Source organism: Lepidochelys kempii, chromosome 4 (assembly GCF_965140285.1).
Source record: "Lepidochelys kempii isolate rLepKem1 chromosome 4, rLepKem1.hap1, whole genome shotgun sequence".
NCBI classification, from domain to species: domain Eukaryota; kingdom Metazoa; phylum Chordata; order Testudines; family Cheloniidae; genus Lepidochelys; species Lepidochelys kempii.
The window spans coordinates 107,808,440-107,825,864 of record NC_136383.1 but is presented as its reverse complement, the minus strand read 5'-3'; the positions used below and the strand labels follow the sequence as shown (position 1 = coordinate 107,825,864).

Below are 17,425 nucleotides of genomic sequence, written 5' to 3'. Positions count from 1 at the left end.
GCTGCCACAGACAGTAAGAAGGAACTGCTTGGCAACTGGGGCTGCTCTGCATTTTATACCCTTGTGGGAGGGAAGGAGTGCAAGGTCATTCAGGGCGCATGTGTGGGTCCAACAGATACAGAGGGGAGGAAGTTGGGTGTGTACACAAAGGAATTACTCCTGGGGAAATTCTGTGCCCCCATGGGGGTGCAGAATTCATACCTTCTGCAGACTTCTTGGCTCCCTCACAGAAAAATGGGGGAGCAAAGAAATCTGTGGGGAACACATGTCCCTTCCCCAGCAGCTCCGGCATGTCTGCTGGGAGCAGCGGGCAGCAGAGAGCAGATCACTGAGGGGGGCAGAAAGGACATTGGGCATAGGTGGAGAGATGTTAAGGGGGTGGGGCTGAATGCCTGCCTGTGTGCGAACAAGTGAGAAAGACTCACTTTGTCCCTCTCCCAGCATTGCTGTTGCTGCATCCCAGGCTTGGAGGCATAGGGGTGTGGGAAGCAGGCTCCCTCCCTGAGGCAGAGCAGAAATGTAACAACTGAGGCAGGCTGCTAATGCTCTCATTGTTACTTAATTGTTCCCATTCTTAGTCAATTAAGGCTCCTTTACCTTGCCAGAGAGGTGTAAAGGAGCCTTCTTGTAAATGACAGTAATGGAATCCTCAGCTAAGAAGGTCTATGTGCTTTCTCGCTTTTTTTCCTGTGCCAGAGAGGCATAATGGGGTTAGATTATAGCTCAGGATCTATTTTACTTACCCATTAAAAAAATGCAGGACAATGATTAGCAAAACTGTATGACTTTCATGTGTGAAAGTCTGAGCCATTTAAAACATTCTACTTTACAGAACACCAAAATAAAAGTACTGTAATTTAAATGAAAATCCAGGATTATAACTGGAATGCAGGGTATTGGTTACCAAGTATTTGTAACTTAACTTTCACGTGTTTAGGAAATGCTGAACAGTTATTGTGATATTTTTTTCAGTATGGTAGTTTAAATAAATTACCAAAATAAGTGAAACTGGTAGGATTATATTGCATTATTTTGACAAATAAAACATGCAGAATTTTGGATTTTTTGGTGCAGAATTCCCCCAGGAGTAGGGAATGTTGTATGCAAAGGAATGTAGGGGGTGCAAAAAGCAGGAGAAAGCTGGAGTTTACACTCTTGCTGCCTTGCATTGCTCTGGTGAAACAAAGCAGCTGTAAATCCCACTGAATTGACCATTATGCTTTGGATGGTGTGTGCTGCTCAGGAGTCGGGTGGCCATTACAGTATACCAGTGAATCTGGCTATAAAAAGTTAAAATAAAAATAAAACAAGGTTTATATTTCTAATAATTCAAAAATATTAAATATCACATAGTAACATTTTCTTTCCATTTCTTATTTAGTGTTCATGTATCCATTTTGCAATTTAAAAAACCCCCAAAACCTACAGGAATTCTCAGACAAAAACTACATTAAGAATGAGTTACGGCTGAAGTACACATCATAAAATACATTACAAAGATGTTATAATTATGGCCAAGTCAATTGTTATAACCCACACAATTCAGAGTTTAAATTACTTAAAAGAAATCTTAACACATTGAAGTTTGAGAATGCACAGTTAGGGAGCCCACATAATTTTAATGCTGCCTTGTAGTGATAGTGTAGTGGGGTAAAAAACAAAACAGACCAACCTAATCTGGGACCACAATCACTAAAATCATGGTTCAGAATTATAATAATGGGTTATCATCTGGGGTCACTACAGTGCAAAGTTAATATTGTTTGGAGGCACTAGCCATGCACTTCTATATGTAACAGGTTTAGAGTTCTTTTAAGATTAACTCCAACTCTGAATTTCCTGGGTTGAAAATTCTTGCTTTTGGGATAATTTTAATATTTCCAAAATATATTTTACACTAAATTACTAACATATATTCTCAACTATAATTCCATCTTAATATTGATATTGTCTCAGGATATTAATGGAGATGCATATAGGATATTAATGGAGAAACATGTATAATACCTTAGACATTTCAGACCAATTAATTTGTCACTCCTCCAGATACAACTTTGAAATGTTAAAAATAAATAAATAAATAAATAAATACATCAAGGGATTCTGACAAGTTATGAATTGCAGTTCACCACTCAGGGAGCATATTTACATTGCAACTTGAAAGTAGTTATGACGCTATATGACTGAGGGCTTGTCTACACTACCAAGTTTTGTTGACAAAACTTCTGTCGACACCCAAAAGTCGACAAAACAAAAGTTGCCAAAGGGTGCTCACACTTGCTCCCTCTGTCAACAGATCATGTCCATATTGGGGACACCATTATCGACAGGGTGAGCAATGTACCGTGGGTATGTATCCCACAGTGCAATGTTGTGGGAAGGAAGAGCTGATCGCTGTGCATCTTGGGATTCTCTCTGAGTTCTCCCACAGCCCCTTCAGCTGCCGAGATCAGCATCATGAGGAGCTTTGGGAGCTCTCGGTGTTGAGGAATGGCAAAACAGCACAGCAGTCTGTCCCCCTCCCCGTGCAGCAGCCGTCTGCCTGCTGCTGTGTTCCTAGTGCCGGGCAGAACAGGAGCATTCCAATGATTTGCTCTTTGTTCCCCGAACGGAGCAGCACAGCTACTTCATGGAGCTTTGAAAGGGAAGGGGCGCATGCCTGCAGGGCAGCAGAGATCAAACCACTGAGCAGAGCAATCAGGGCAGGCATTGTGGGATACTGGCGGAAACCAGTTCTGTCGACAAAACAATCAGCAGTGTCTACGCTGTACTGTTTACAACAGTAAAGTGAGGGGAAAAGACAGGGGTGGAAGTTTCTTTTCGCCAAAACTGGGCGTTTTTCGCGACAAAAGTCCCATTGTAGTGTATACGTTCATGCTGTTTTGTCACCAAAAGACAGTTTTTGGCGACAAAACTTGCCAGTGTAGACAAGCCCCAAGTGTACCAAGCCCTTTGTTTTTCCCTGCTGGAGGCCCCACGGTCCTACTACACCCTGCCCCCGGAAAGGAGCTGTGAAGATGGGTCCTCCAGGCCTGCCGAGAAAGGCTGCACTGAAGCAACCAAGCAGGCTTAGATAAAAGTAGATGCAAGGCCTTAGCAGGTCAGTTCCTGGATTGGACCAGAGGAGCAAGGAAGGGTGCTCCTCTCTGGCCAAAGGAGCTCAAGGGACAACCAAAGTTTAGTTGGGAGAGCAAGAACACAAGATCTTTAACCTTAAGGTAAGGGATTAAGATAAAGGGGGCAGGTGGGAAGAGGCCCAGTAACAAATGAATTCAAGTGAGTGGCTGCTATTTACAGGGTCCTGGGGTTGGAACACATAGTAGCAAGCGAGCCCGGGCTCCCACACTGGTCAAAGGTGAAGTAGTGTAAATCCCGAGAGGGGACAGGCTTGTTTGGAAGCCTGAGTGAAGGGTTGAATTTAAATGGTCCACAGCAGGACCAAAGACCCTAGTGAGGGCAGAGAGACTTCATTTATTGGCTTCTTTACTACCTCAGAAGGGGTTCTTTTGGACTTTGTGACTTGGCCGGAGTGCTGAAGACCCGCCAAGTGAGGCTGACAACAGTCAGGTGGCACCAGAAGCAGGAAGAGGCCTGCAGTACCACATGCAGCAGCAGAAGGTGCTCAAGAGGTGAGTGCTTTCCCCAATTATATGCTAGTACTGTACAACATCCAAAAAAATCTGCTAACGTATGAATACAAAAAGCTTTAGATACTGGATCAACAACCAACAAGTAATAAATCACAAATGACACTTTGCATATACAGCTACAAACTCTTCAAAGCAGCAAAAGAATAAGCTTCACAGACTGAAACATTATACTGTCTTCCAGTCCCCACAAACTACCAAAATATAGAATGATTGTTGAGATATAATCAATATAAACAGAGTGAAATACAGGAAACTAAATATATACCTATTAACACTATCTGGCCTCTCTTTCATATTCCACTTTGCACCATATTCTGAAAAATATGCAGTTTAACTTTTTAAAATTAACTGTGCATCATTGTGGTGATTCAAATATTTTTGAAATTGCTGCCCAGATGAGTATAATTGAATTAAAAATGTCATTTTCATCCAGCTGTCATTTCTCCCCACTTTGTTCTTAGTTCCTGTCAATTTGATGACACTATAAAGGCCATTTCATGGTTTACTAACTTTCATGTAAGTTAGTAATGTCAAATAAAGAAGAAGCAACTATTTTTTTACACAGCTGCTTCTTAATATTAAATTAAAATGCTCTGAAAGGAAACTAGTGACTGGAGATTTCAGTGACATCAACTAAACTGCAGGGGACTACCAGTCAACATTTGAGGGACAGGTGAACTCAAAGGCCCTGATTCTGCTCTCCCACTGGTATAAAAATCAAAATTGGAGCATCTAAGTGGTAACTGTTTACTGAGATATTGCTATCACTTTTTCACAAGATGACAATAGAATGTGTTTTCAACAGGAGATGCTGAGCTCTTTTGAAATCTAGCCGTGGGTGATGAGCACTCCTGGTTCAGATTATAGAAATGATAACATCTAGAATTACTACAATTTACAAATGAACATAATAGCTTGAGGAGATGGAAGGCCAATGAATTAGGGACTGTGCTATGTACAGATATCAGCTGGCCAATATCAGCTAGAAACATTAAGGAAACATATAATTATACATTTACTACATAATTCACTTTTACTACATGAAAACATGACAAATTTATATATCACTTACAAAAGTGAGCTTAGAATTTCAACAGAATTGTCTTTAAATCACAAATCTTTTATTTTTAAAAATTTCGTTTCTCTGTTTCATTCAAACTTCAGGATTAATGCAACCAGCTGCATTACATGTGAAATATCGGCACTTTTAGAAACTGTTTTTTTTTGTTTTGGTTTTTTTTAAGCAACTAAAAGCTGTGGTAAAATTCCCAGACATTAAAATTAAGTAGTAAATCCAAAAAGACACACTATATCTAGTAATCTTGACAAAACAAACTTGCACATTACATAATGCTTGCTGGGAAAATACTCTTTAATACACATTTTAATACACACTTGAAATGTGCTGTGGACACATCTGGGGGGCTATCTGTAAGAATTTCTTAAAAAGTTCTGGTCTGCATCTCAACACTGGACCTGATGCTTAAAAAAAAAAAAATATTCACAAAAGAGAAAAAGTTTCTTTGTAAAAAACACCAAAGATACTCCCAAAATGTATAAAACACTTTGCACGGCAGATTCTCTTTTCTCCTCCTTGCATGAAGTACCAATTGTTTGTAAACAGTTTTTAAAAGCGTTAATAGCTTTAGGGAATGTGTGAATCACAGTTCACATGAATTTTTCTCATGAAGTAGTACAATATTGCTACACAGTAGTTTCATGTTTCCATAACCCAGTCCTAATATTGCCAGTGCTATCTGCAGTGAGCAAGGGTCCATCCTGTCCACTGCCTTTAAGTTGTCCATTCTGAATGGCTAAATTTAAGCCATATGATTTTTGCTGGCTTTCAAGTTCAACTACTATTGGTTTCCTCAGAACATCCTTTTTGTTGTTTGTAGCAATGGGTTTTTCACTATTTTTATTGCTTTTCGGAAGTGTACTGCAAGCATCACTGCTATCTTGTTGGGACTGGTTATATTGGCGTTCTCTGTATGCTAAATAGGCTCTTCGACTCCTTGAATGTCCTTCACTGTTGCTTTGTCGATTTTTAGATAAGCCATTTTGTACACTTCCTTCCACACTGGTGGGGACATCGTATGCATACTCCCTCAACACTGTAAGCCTACTTGTGCGATGTCCCTTACTTCTGTTTTTATGATGCCGGCTTTGGTGTCCATTTGTTCGAAACTGAATCTCTAATGGAGCCACATGCATTTTGATGTCATTGTCTACTGAATGCTCAGTCAGACTGTTATCAAGCTGAGGACCTGTGTTCAGTGGTAAAGAATTAGGATGGCATTGAGCTGCTGCAGCCTGTATGTTGGTTAGTTTACAACCTTGAGAAGAATTTTTTAGGCTTGATGCACTCTTATTAGTGCACGAAGATTCCGCACTGCTGTTGGTACACTTAGGAGTCTCTCCATTAGTCCCACTGGAATTGGAGGGCTGAACATTAACTTGCACTGAGTATGTGCTCCTTCCAGGACAGCAGGCTGTTATCCAAGCATGCCTGACATCTTCCCTATTAACACAATGATGCATCATAAGAAAGGCACTAAGGCTTAAACATGTGATCCCAAAAAAGCAACTAACAATCAAGTCCATGGGATAATACAGAGAAACTGCCAAGGCCCCGAAAATCCACAAAGCAACATACAAAAACAAAGCGAGGCTTGCTCCCAGAAGCTGAGCTTGAAAACTGTGCTCATTCTCCAAAGCTGATGTGGAAACCAGTGAGACTGACACCGAATCCTGATGATTCAGGTCCCCATGTTCACTGGTTGCTAAACGCTGCTGTTCCTCAGCTGGCTCTTTAAGTTCAAATTTGCGTTCAGGGTGTCGTTTCAATTGTATAAAGATGCTGAGAAAATACATGCAGTTTATGAAAACTATGAAGCTAGCTGGTCCATAAAAGGCTCCTAAGCTAGGTTCCCATGTCATCCAGCAACTGGAAAAAAACACAAAAAAAGATAGCACATCAAGACAGATGACCTCTCAGAACTCACAATATTTAAGTATCATTTTGAACTGTTGAAATAAGTCTTGGCTATGTGGCATATCTTCCAAAAAATGACAACCAAAAATCATAACAATTTATTACAAAGCTGTCAAATATCCAATACTCACTATGGTGCATTAGGCCTGCTGCCGTAGTTCCTGATGTTAGCTGCTGCCGTTATCCCACAAACTATGATAGGGATTCCTCCGCCAATAAGGTAGAATCTAAAAATAGGACAGTTATTAATGGTTCTTCCAGCAGTTTAAAGAGACTTTATTTAGCCACCATGAGCTAAAAAGAAAAGAAAAGGCTAATCATAGAATCATAGATTTTAAGGTCAGAAGGGACCATTATGACTGTCTAGTCTGACCTCCTGCACAATGCAAGCCACAGAATCTCACCCACCCACTCCTGTAACAAACCTCTAACCTATGTCTGAGCTATTTAAGTCCTCAAATTGTGGTTTAAAGACTTCAAGATCTACAGAATCTTCCAGCAAGTGACCCATGCCCCACACTGCAGAGAAAGGCAAAAAACCCACAGGGCCTCTGCCAATCTGCCTTGGAGGAAAATTCCTTCCCGACCCCAAATATGGCGATCAGCTAAACCCTGAGCATGTGGGCAAGACTCACCAGCCAGACACCCAGGAAAGAATTCTCTGTAGTAACTCAGATCCCACCCCATCTGACATCCCATCACAGGCCATTGGGCTTATCTACCGCTAATAGTCAAAGATCAATTAATTGCCAAAATTAGGCTATCCCATCATACCATCCCCTCCATAAACTTATCAAGCTTAGTCTTGAAGCTAGATATGTCTTTTATCCCACTGCTCCACTTGGAAGGCTGTTCCAGAACATCACTCCTCTTATGGTTAGAAACCTTCATCTAATTTCAAGTCTAAACTTCCTGATGGCCAGTTTATATCCGTTTGTTCTTGTGTCCACATAGGTACCGAGCTTAAATAATTCTTCTCCCTCCGTGGTATTTATCCATCTGATATTTATAGAGAGCAATCATATCTCCTCTCAGCCTTCTTTTGGTTAGGCTAAACAAGCCAAGCTCCTTGAGTCTCCTTTCATAAGACAGGTTTTCCATTCCTCGGATCATCCTAGTAGCCCTTCTCTGTACCTGTTCCAGTTTGAATTCATGTTTCTTAAACATGGGAGACCAGAACTACACACAATATTCCAGATGAGGTCTCACCAGTGCCTTGTATAATGGTACTGAACACCTCCTTATCTCTACTGGAAATACCTCGCCTGATACATCCCAAGACTGCGTTAGATTTTTTCACAGCCCTATCACATTGGTGGCTCCTAGTCATCCTGTGATCAACCAATACTCCGAGGTCCTTTGCCTCCTCTGTTACTTCCAAGTGATGCGTCCCCAATTTATAACAAAAATTCTTGTTATTTATCCCTAAATACATGACCTTGCACTTTTCACTATTAAATTTCATCCTATTGCTATTACTCCATTTTACAAGGTTATCCAGATCTTCCTGTATGATATCCCAGTCCTCCTCTGTATTGGCAATACCTCCCAGCTTTGTGTCATCCGCAAACTTTACTAGCATATTCCCGCTTTTTGTGCCAAGGTCAGTAATAAAAAGATTAAATAAGATTGGTCCCAAAACTGATTCCTGAGGAACTCCACTAGTAACCTCCTTCCAGCCTGACAGTTCACCTTTCAGTGTGACCCGTTGTAATCTCCCCTTTAACCAGTTCCTTATTCACCTTTCAATTTTCATATTGATCCCCATCTTTTCCAATTTAGCTAATAATTTCCCATGTGGAACTGTATCAAATGCCTTACTGAAATAGAGGTAAATTAGATTCATTGCATTTCCTTTGTCTAAAAAATCTGTTACTTTCTCAAAGAAGGAGACCAGGTTGGTTTGACATGATCTACCTTTTGTTAACCCATGTTGTATTTTGTCCCAATTACCATTGACCTCAATGTCCTTAACTACTTTCTCCTTCAAGATTTTTTCCAAGACCTTACATACTACAGATGTCAAACTAACAGGCCTGTAGTTACTCGGATCACTTCTCCCCTCCCCCCTAACTTAAAAATAGGCACTATGTTAGCAATCCTCCAGGCATATGGTACAACCCCTGAGGTTACAGATTCATTAAAAATTTTTGCTAATGGGTTTGCAATTTCATGTGCCAGTTCCTTTAATATTCTTGGATGAAGATTATCTGGGCTCCCCCGAATTAGTCCCATTAAACTGTTCAAGTTTGGCTTCTACCTCAGATGTGGTAATATCTACCTCCACATCCTCATTCCCATTTGTCGTCCTACCATTATCCTTAAACTCCTCATTAGCCTCATTAAAGACTGAGGCAAAGTATTTCTTTAGATATTGACCATGCCTAGACTATCCTTAACCTCCACTCCATCCTCAGTGTATAGCGGTCCCACTTCTTCTTTCTTGTTTTCTTCTTATTTATATGGCTATAGAACCTTTTACTATTGGTTTTAATTCCCTTCGCAAGGTCCAACTCTACATGGCTTTTGGCCTTTCTCACTTTATCCCTACACGTTCTGACCTCAATAAGGTAGCTTTCCTTGCTAATCCCTCCCATCTTCCACTCCTTGTAGGCTTTCTGCTTTTTCTTAATCACCTCTCTAATATCCAGGTATCATCTACCTGAAAATCAGATACATTCCCAGGATTTTGGAAACTTTAGACGGTGCTTTACTGAGAAAAGTAAGGTCAGTCACAGGTAGCTAGCTGGCAGATTGGGGCTTTGGTGAAATCATTACCCTCAATCTCAAGGTTTCCCTCGTGATATAACCTGCCTTCACCTGCTAACAATTGATGGCTTCTCCCTCAGACTGGGAAGAGAAAGGGTAAGTCATTTCAGTGAGTCAGGCCCAGGAGGAGTTGTCACAGAAGCCAGCAGCAGAGTGCAGAGAGACAAGGCAGTAAGCTATCAACCTGGTGAAGGTTGTTAATCTTTCATCCTTTTGCTTAGGTACTGTGTTAAGTTTGTTACTGGCAGATCACCCATATCGGACAAGGAAAGAGATATTATTGTATATGAATTCTCAAGCATTTGCAGTTTTGGAGAAGTCCTGTTCTTCAGAAAAGGAGGAAGATCTCAGACACAGCAGCAGCTTGTTTCACAAAACAAAATTTTGGTGAAAGTGTTCAGGGAGCTCTGGGGACAGCACGCATGTATGTGTGTGCAGGGGGGACTTGAAGGAGCTGGGAAGGAGTTGGAGGGGCTCAAAGAAACAGGATGGAACAGAGGATGGGGGGGAACTAGGGCAGCTGACAAGAGAACAGGCATAGACAAGGGGCTCATAGCCTATATTAACACTAACTCTTAAGCAACAAAGGGCAACTCTGTTGCTAAGTGTAATCCACTGGCTCCCTGTTTGAATTTGGCCCAAAGCAAAGTCCTGTTTCTACATTACATGACCGTAAATGGGTTGGTGTTCCTTGTTATTTCAGTGACTGCCTCACCACCTGTAGCCCTCTAAGGCAGATGCATGACAAAAGGGGTCTTACTGACTGACTTGCTGGGGACAGAGCGTCCATAACAGTGGGTCATCGACTAGCTTGCCAGAGGACATCAGAACGAACCCAACACTGAGTATATTCAGCTCAAAAAGTGAGCTGAGTATATTCACCTCTTCCAACACACCCTAAAACACCACCATAGTAAGAGTCTCACAGGGACACAGAGTAAAAGGAAGGAGGAGTCATCAGAGGATAATAAAAAAAAAAGATAGAAAGGAGAGGAGGAGGTGATAAAAGGGAAAAAGCGTGAAAATTCCTGAGCCAGGAGACCAATTAGATCAAATGAGGATATTCTGAGTGCTAAGTAAGTTGATAAGCACAGCTTTTAGATATTATGGTACTAGAGGCTTCACAAACATTAGCTAATTGCTCCTCACAACGTTCCTGGTAGTTCGGTATTATTCCCAATTTATAGACAGGGAAACTGAAAAGACATTATGGCTAAAATTATCAAAATTAGCTCCTTAAGTTTGTTTTTCAGGATGTAAATTAGCAGAGTGATTTTCAAAGGTGCTGAATGCCTCCTCTGACTGAAGTCAACAGAAGTTTAGGGTGCTCAGCATTTCTAAAAATCAGGCCACTTATTTCGTTGCCTAAGTATGGATTTAAGTACCTAACTTCAGATATCCAAACACTAGTCTTTAAGTGATGAGGACTCTTGGTGGTATGGACAGAGAGGTTAAGTCACCTCATGTCATACTAAGCCAGCAGCAGCAGAGGAAGGATTATATTTGGGACTGACTCCCAATCCCATGCCACACTAGTTGCACCTTAAATATGTTTTAAAAAAAAACCAGAAAAGGCAGCATAGTTCCTAACCTGAAGAGCCTGCAATCTAAAACAGAAAGATGGAGTGATATGGAAAAGGAACAAACAAGAAGTAAGGTGGCCAGATGGTTATTGGTACATATAGTATCACATAAATGTAGGGCTGAAAGGAAACTCAAGAGGTCATCTAGTCCAGCCCCCCTGATCTGAGGCAGGACCAAGTAAATCTAGACCATCCCTGACAGGTGTTTGTCTTACCTGTTCTTAAAAACCTCCAATGATGGGGATTCCACAACCTCCTTTGGAAGCTTATTCCAGTGCTCAGCTATCCTTATAGTTAGAAAGTTTTCCCTAACAGCTAACCTAGAGCTCTCTTGCTGAAGATCAAACCGATTTACTTCTTGTCCTACCTTTGTGGACATGGAGAACAACTGACCACCGTCCTCTTTATAACAGCTTTTAACATGACCCACCACCCCCTCTTTTCTCAATATGTAACATGCCCCATCAGCTCTCGTGTTAATATACCTCAGAATATTAGCTTTTCTTCACAACTTCACCAATTGCTGACTCACATTCAAGTTGTGATCCACTACAACCCTGAGATCCTTTTCAGCAGTACTAATGCCTAGCCAGTTATTCTACATTTTGTATATGTGCATTTGATTTTTCCTTGTGCTATTCTGTTGCACTCATCTTTAGCAATTTGTTCATGTTTCCACTTTTTATAGCTTTGATTTTCAGGTAATTAAAGAATTCCTGATGGAGCCATATTGGCCTCTTACTATTCTTCCTATCTTTCCCTCACATCAGGATAGTTTGCTGTTGTATCTTTAATAATGTCTCTGAGAAACTACCACCTCTCCTTTTTCTCTTATATTTTCTTCTCATGGGATTTGACCTACCAGTTCTCTGAATCCATTTAAGTTGGCTTTTTTTGAATACCATTGTCATTTTGCTACTCTCACTCATTTCCTTCCTTTCCTAAGAATCATGAAGTCTATCATGATCAATCTATCTATTCATGATCACTTTTTGAGAGTCACTACCAATTCCTCCGTTAGTCTTGATAATGCAGTTTTAACCATGAGACCTTCTTTGCTTTCCATTGTGATAACCATAAAATATAAGCTCCACTTTCTGTTGGAGGAATAAATTTATTTTTAAACTCTTTTGCCATTCCTGTACTGAAGACTGACAATCTCCATAACAACTGTAATTGCACTTTTTCTGAAAAAAATTAGTAATATAATAATCTGTATGAAATTATTTGGTATTAGGGTGCATAACAGATAGAAATAAATGAAAGGTAAAGTAGTTTTTGAGATCCTGCAACAGATGAAGAGAGGGATGGAAACAAGCACAAACAGGAGGAAAAAATGGAAGACAGATACAGACAAGATGAAACAACAAATTCCTCCAAGCCTATGCTAGGGCTGTATCATACAGTCCAAGAGAACCTACCTTTCTATCAGCCTCCACAGAAGCTTTCAAATCGCATCCCAAGGAGTAAATTGAATGAATCCTGAAGGTATGTCTAAACTGGAGCTAGGTGAGAATTCCAGTTCAGGTAGACAGACATACCCACACTAGCTCTAATCAAACTAGCATGCACATATAGCAGTGGTTGCATGAGCAGTACGATGGACTGGCCATACAGCATATAATTCTATGTGAAACCCTAGGTACAACCTTGGACAGCTAGTCCCTCCTATCACTTGTGCCATCAATGTTACACTTTCCATTTTTAACTATAACAGGACCGCTTGGAAATAGTGACCATAATATAATAACATTCCTGTGGTGGGAAGAACACCTCAACAGCCCAACACCGTGGAATTTAATTTCAGAAAGGGGAACTATGCAAAAATGAGGAGGTTAGTTAAACAGAAATTAAAAGGTACAGTGACTAGAGTGAAATCCCTGCAAGCTACATGAACACTTTTCGAAGACACCATAATAGAGGCTCAACTTAAATGTATACCCCAAATTAAAAAACACAGTAAAAGAAGTAAAAAAGAGCCACCGTGACTTAACAACCATGTAAAAGAAGCAGTAGAGATAAAAAAGTATCTTTTAAAAAGTGGAAGTCAAATCCTAGTGAGGTAAATAGAAAGGAGCATAAACACTGCCAAATTAAATGTAATAAGAAAAGGCAAAAAGGAGTTTGAAGAACAACTAGCCAAAAACTCAAAAGGTAATAACAACATGTTTTTTAGTACATCAGAAGCAGGAAGTCTGCTAAACAACCAGTGGGGCCCCTGGACGATCGAGATACAAAAGGAGCACTTAAAGACGAGAAATTAAATGAATTCTTTGCTTCAGTCTTCGCAGCTAAGGATGTTAGGGAGATTCCCAAACTTAAGCCATCTTTTGTAGGTGACAAATCTAAGGAATTGTCACAGATTGAAGTGTCACAAGAGGTGGTTTTGGAATTAATTGAGAAACTTAACAGTAACAAGTCACCGGGACCAGATGGCATTCACCCAAGAGTTCTGAAAGAACTCAAATGTGAAATTGTGGAACTATTAACTATGGTTTGTAACCTGTCCTTTAAATCAGCTACTGTACCCAATGACTGGAAGATAGCTAGTGTAACACCAATATTTAAGAAGGGCTCTAGAGGTGATCCTGGCAATTACAGACTGGTAAGTCTAACGTCAGTACCGGGTAAATTAGTTGAAACAATCGTAAAGAATAAAATTGTCAGACACATAGAAGAACATAAATTGTTGTGCAAAAGTCAACATGGTTTCTGTAAAGGGAGATCACGTCTTACTAATCTATTAGAGTTCTTTGAGGGGGTCAAACAGACATGTGGACAAGGGGGATCCAGAGGGAAGTTGGGATAAGAGGGAAGATCCTTTCATGGACTGAGAACTGGTTAAAAGACACAGAACAAAGGGTAGGAATAAATGGTAAATTTTCAGAATGGAGAGGGGTAACTAGTGGTTTTCCCCAAGGGTCAGTTCAAGGATCAATCCTATTCAACTTATTCATAAATGATCTGGAGAAAGGGGTAAACAGTGAGGTGGCAAAGTTTGCAGATGATACTAAACTGCTCAAGATAGTTAAGATCAAAGCAGACTGTGAAGAACTTCAAAAAGATCTCATAAAATTAAGTGATTGGGCAACAAAATGGCAAATGAAATTTAATGTAGATGAATGTAAAGTGATGCACACTGGAAAAAATAACCCCTACTATACATACAATATGATGGGGGCTAATTTAGCTACAACTAATCAGGAGAAAGATCTTGGAGTCATCGTGGATAGTTCTCTGAAGACGTCCATGCAATGTGTAGAGGCAGTCAAAAAAGCAAACGGGATGTTAGGAATCATTAAAAAAGGGACAGAAAATAAGATGGAGAATATCTTATTGCCCTTATGTAAATCCATGGTATGCCCACATCTCGAATACTGCACACAGATGTGGTCCCCTCATCTCAAAAAAGATATACTGGCATTGGAAAAGGTTCAGAAAAGGGCAACTAAAATGATTAGGGGTTTGGAACAGGTCCATATGAGGAGAGATTAAAGAGGCTAGGACTTTTCAGCTTGGAAAAGAGGAGACTAAGGGAGAATATGATAGAGGTATATAAAATCATGAGTGGTGTGGAGAAAGTGTATAAGGAAAAGTTATTTACTTGTTCCCATAATATAAGAATTAGGGGCCACCAAATTAAATTAATGGGCAGCAGGTTTAAAACAAATAAAAGGAAGTTCTTCTTCACTCAGTGCACAGTCAACCTGTGGAACTCCTTGCCTGAGGAGGTTGTGAAGGCTAAAACTACAACAGGGTTTAAAAGAGAACTAGATAAATTCATGGAGGGAAGTCCATTAATGGCTATTAGCCAGGACGGGTAAGGAATGCTGTCCCTAGATTCTGTTTGTCAGAGGGTGGAGATGGATGGCAGGAGAGAGATCACTTGATCATTATCTGTTAGGTTCACTCGCTCTGGGGCACCTGGCATTGGCCACTGTCGGTAGACAGGATACTGGGCTGGATGGAACTTTGGTCTGACTCAGTTTGGCCATTCTTATGTTAACAAGCTGGTTCAATCAGAGCTAGTACAGGTATGTCTATCTGAGCTGGAAATTACACTTTTCAGCTCCTGCATAGACATACGCTGACTCTCTACAGACTGCTTCAGAACCAATGGCTGCGAAAAACTATCATTGTACTCTGCTGATGGGAACACACATTTGGAAAGTCTTCCCAAGGAACCTATATCCAACCTGCCTGCACCCACCAACCAATAGACTGTCTCCCAAAGTTCAGTATATTCACTCATCAAGATGTTCTGGACATCCTAAAGAAATCGTGACCCAAGCCCTGTGAATCCAACTCTTGCTTTTCCTGGCTTCTGAAAGAGTCATGAACTGGTATCACTCCTAATCCAAGTAGCTAACAACTCATTCAGGGAAGGAATCTTCCTTCCTCCTTCAAACACGCAACAGTCTGACCAACACTGGAAAAAATCTACCCACCCTGGATACATTGACTCTAACCAACTAGCACCCTGTGTCAAATGACCTGTTCCTGAATAGTCTCAGAGAAGCTAGCCCAAGGCCAACCACAAGCTCATCTAACTGAAGTGAATATCCTAGATCTGATGCTATCTGGATTCAGGCCAGCGCATGGGATGGAAACAACTTTAGTGGCACTGATGGATGATCTCCTGCCAGTCCATTGTTTAGACTTGATCCTGAATTCTTCACTAACACTATGCTCTCACCCTAGCAGCACCCAAGATTAATGCTTTCTACCATCTCTGGTTGGCAAGGAGACTGTCTCATCCTCATGGACGGTGACCTGGACTCAGTTATGCATACCTTTGTCACCTCTTGGCTAGATCACAGTAACGCAGTAAACATGGGAATGAGCCTTCAGGCCTTAGGAAACACCAACTGATACAGAACTCTGAAGCACATCTCCCCAGCAACATAGGCTACCACGACTATATCAAACCTGCCCTCCACTTTCTACACTGGCTTTCCACAGAACGTCAAATCAAGTTCAGGATCTCAGTCCTTGTCTTCAAAGTGTTCAATGGTCTGGGCCAGGATATCTGGGCCAGGATATCTAAAACATCACCTAAAGCTCCAGAATGGAGACCATGGTTGACAATTTTGCTCCTCAGGTACAATCTAACTCTCCACAATTAGGGTAAAAGTTCGCCTGTGTGGGACACAAAACTTTCTCAGGGGCCAACCCGAGACCGTGGAATGAAATCCCCCAGGAATTAAGGACCACCACAAACCTTCACTTTCTGGTCTACATTCAACATGCATTTCTTTAGTCTTGCCTTCTCAAATACAGAATCATAGAAGATTAGGGTTGGAAGAGACCTCAGGAGGTCATCTAGTACACCCCCTGCTCAAAGCAGGACCAACCCCAACTAAATCATCCCAGCCAGGGCTTTGTCAAGCCAGGCCTTAAAAACCTCTAAGGATGGAGATTCCACCACCTCCCTAGGTAACCCATTCCTGTGCTTCACCACTCTCCTAGTGAAATAGTTTTTCCTAATATCCAACCTAGACCTCACCCACTGCAACTTGTGACCCTTGTTCCTTGTTCTGTCATCTGCCACCAGTGAGAACAGCCTAGCTTCATCCTCTTTGGAACCCCTCTTCATGTAGTTGATAGCTGCTATCAAATCCACCCTCAGTCTTCCCTTCTGCAGACTAAATAAGCCCAGTTCCCTCAGCCTCTCCTCATAAATCATGTGTCCTAATCATTTTCATTACCCTCTGCTGGACTCTCTCCAATTGGTCCACATCCTTTCTGTATGGGGGGCCCAAAACTGGATGCAATACTCCAGATGTCGCCTCACCAGTGCCGAATAGAGGGGGATAATCACTTCCCTCAATCTGCTGGCAATGCTCATACTAATGCAGCCCAATATGCTGTTAATCTTCTTGGCAACAAGGGCACACTGCTGACTCATATCCAGCTTCTCGTCCACTGTAATCCCCAGGTCCTTTTCTGCAGAACTGCTGCTTAGCCAGTTAGTCCCCAGCCTGTGGCAGTACATGGGATTTTTCCATCCTATGTGCAGGACTCTGCACTTGTCCCTGTTGAACCTCATCAGATTTATTTTGGCCTAATCCTCCAATTTGTCTAGGTCACTCTGGACCCTATCCCTACCCTCCAGCATATTTACCTCTCCCCCCATCTTAGTGTCATTCACAAACTTGCTGAGGGTGCAATCCATCCCATCATCCAGATCATTAATGAAGAAGATGTTGAACTAAACCTGCCCCAGGACTGACCCCTGGGGCACTTTGCTTGATACCCGCTGCCACCTAGACACTGAGCCATTGATCACTACCTGTTGAACCGGACAATCTAGCCAGCTTTCTAACCATCTTATGGTCCATTCATCTAATCCATACTACTTTAACTTGCTGGCAAGAATACTGTGGGAGACCGTATCAAAAGGTTTGCTAAAGTCAAGGTATATCACA

The 17,425-nt window shown here is 41.3% G+C and overlaps 1 protein-coding gene across 2 annotated transcripts in view; it reads right to left on the bottom strand.

Annotated features, from left to right (window-relative positions):
• Positions 1-1,016: 1,016 nt before the first annotated feature.
• The window catches only part of ADGRA3 (adhesion G protein-coupled receptor A3), a 120,759-nt gene continuing 104,350 nt past the window's right edge, over positions 1,017-17,425 (bottom strand). For both annotated transcript variants that reach the window (XM_073342384.2, XM_073342386.2), the window contains 2 exons: positions 6,777-6,872; positions 1,017-6,597 (listed from right to left, as the gene is read on the bottom strand). In XM_073342384.2, coding sequence (XP_073198485.1) covers positions 5,355-6,597; positions 6,777-6,872 — 1,339 coding nt within the window. In that variant the 3' untranslated portion in view covers positions 1,017-5,354. The remainder of the gene's footprint in view (positions 6,598-6,776; positions 6,873-17,425) is intronic.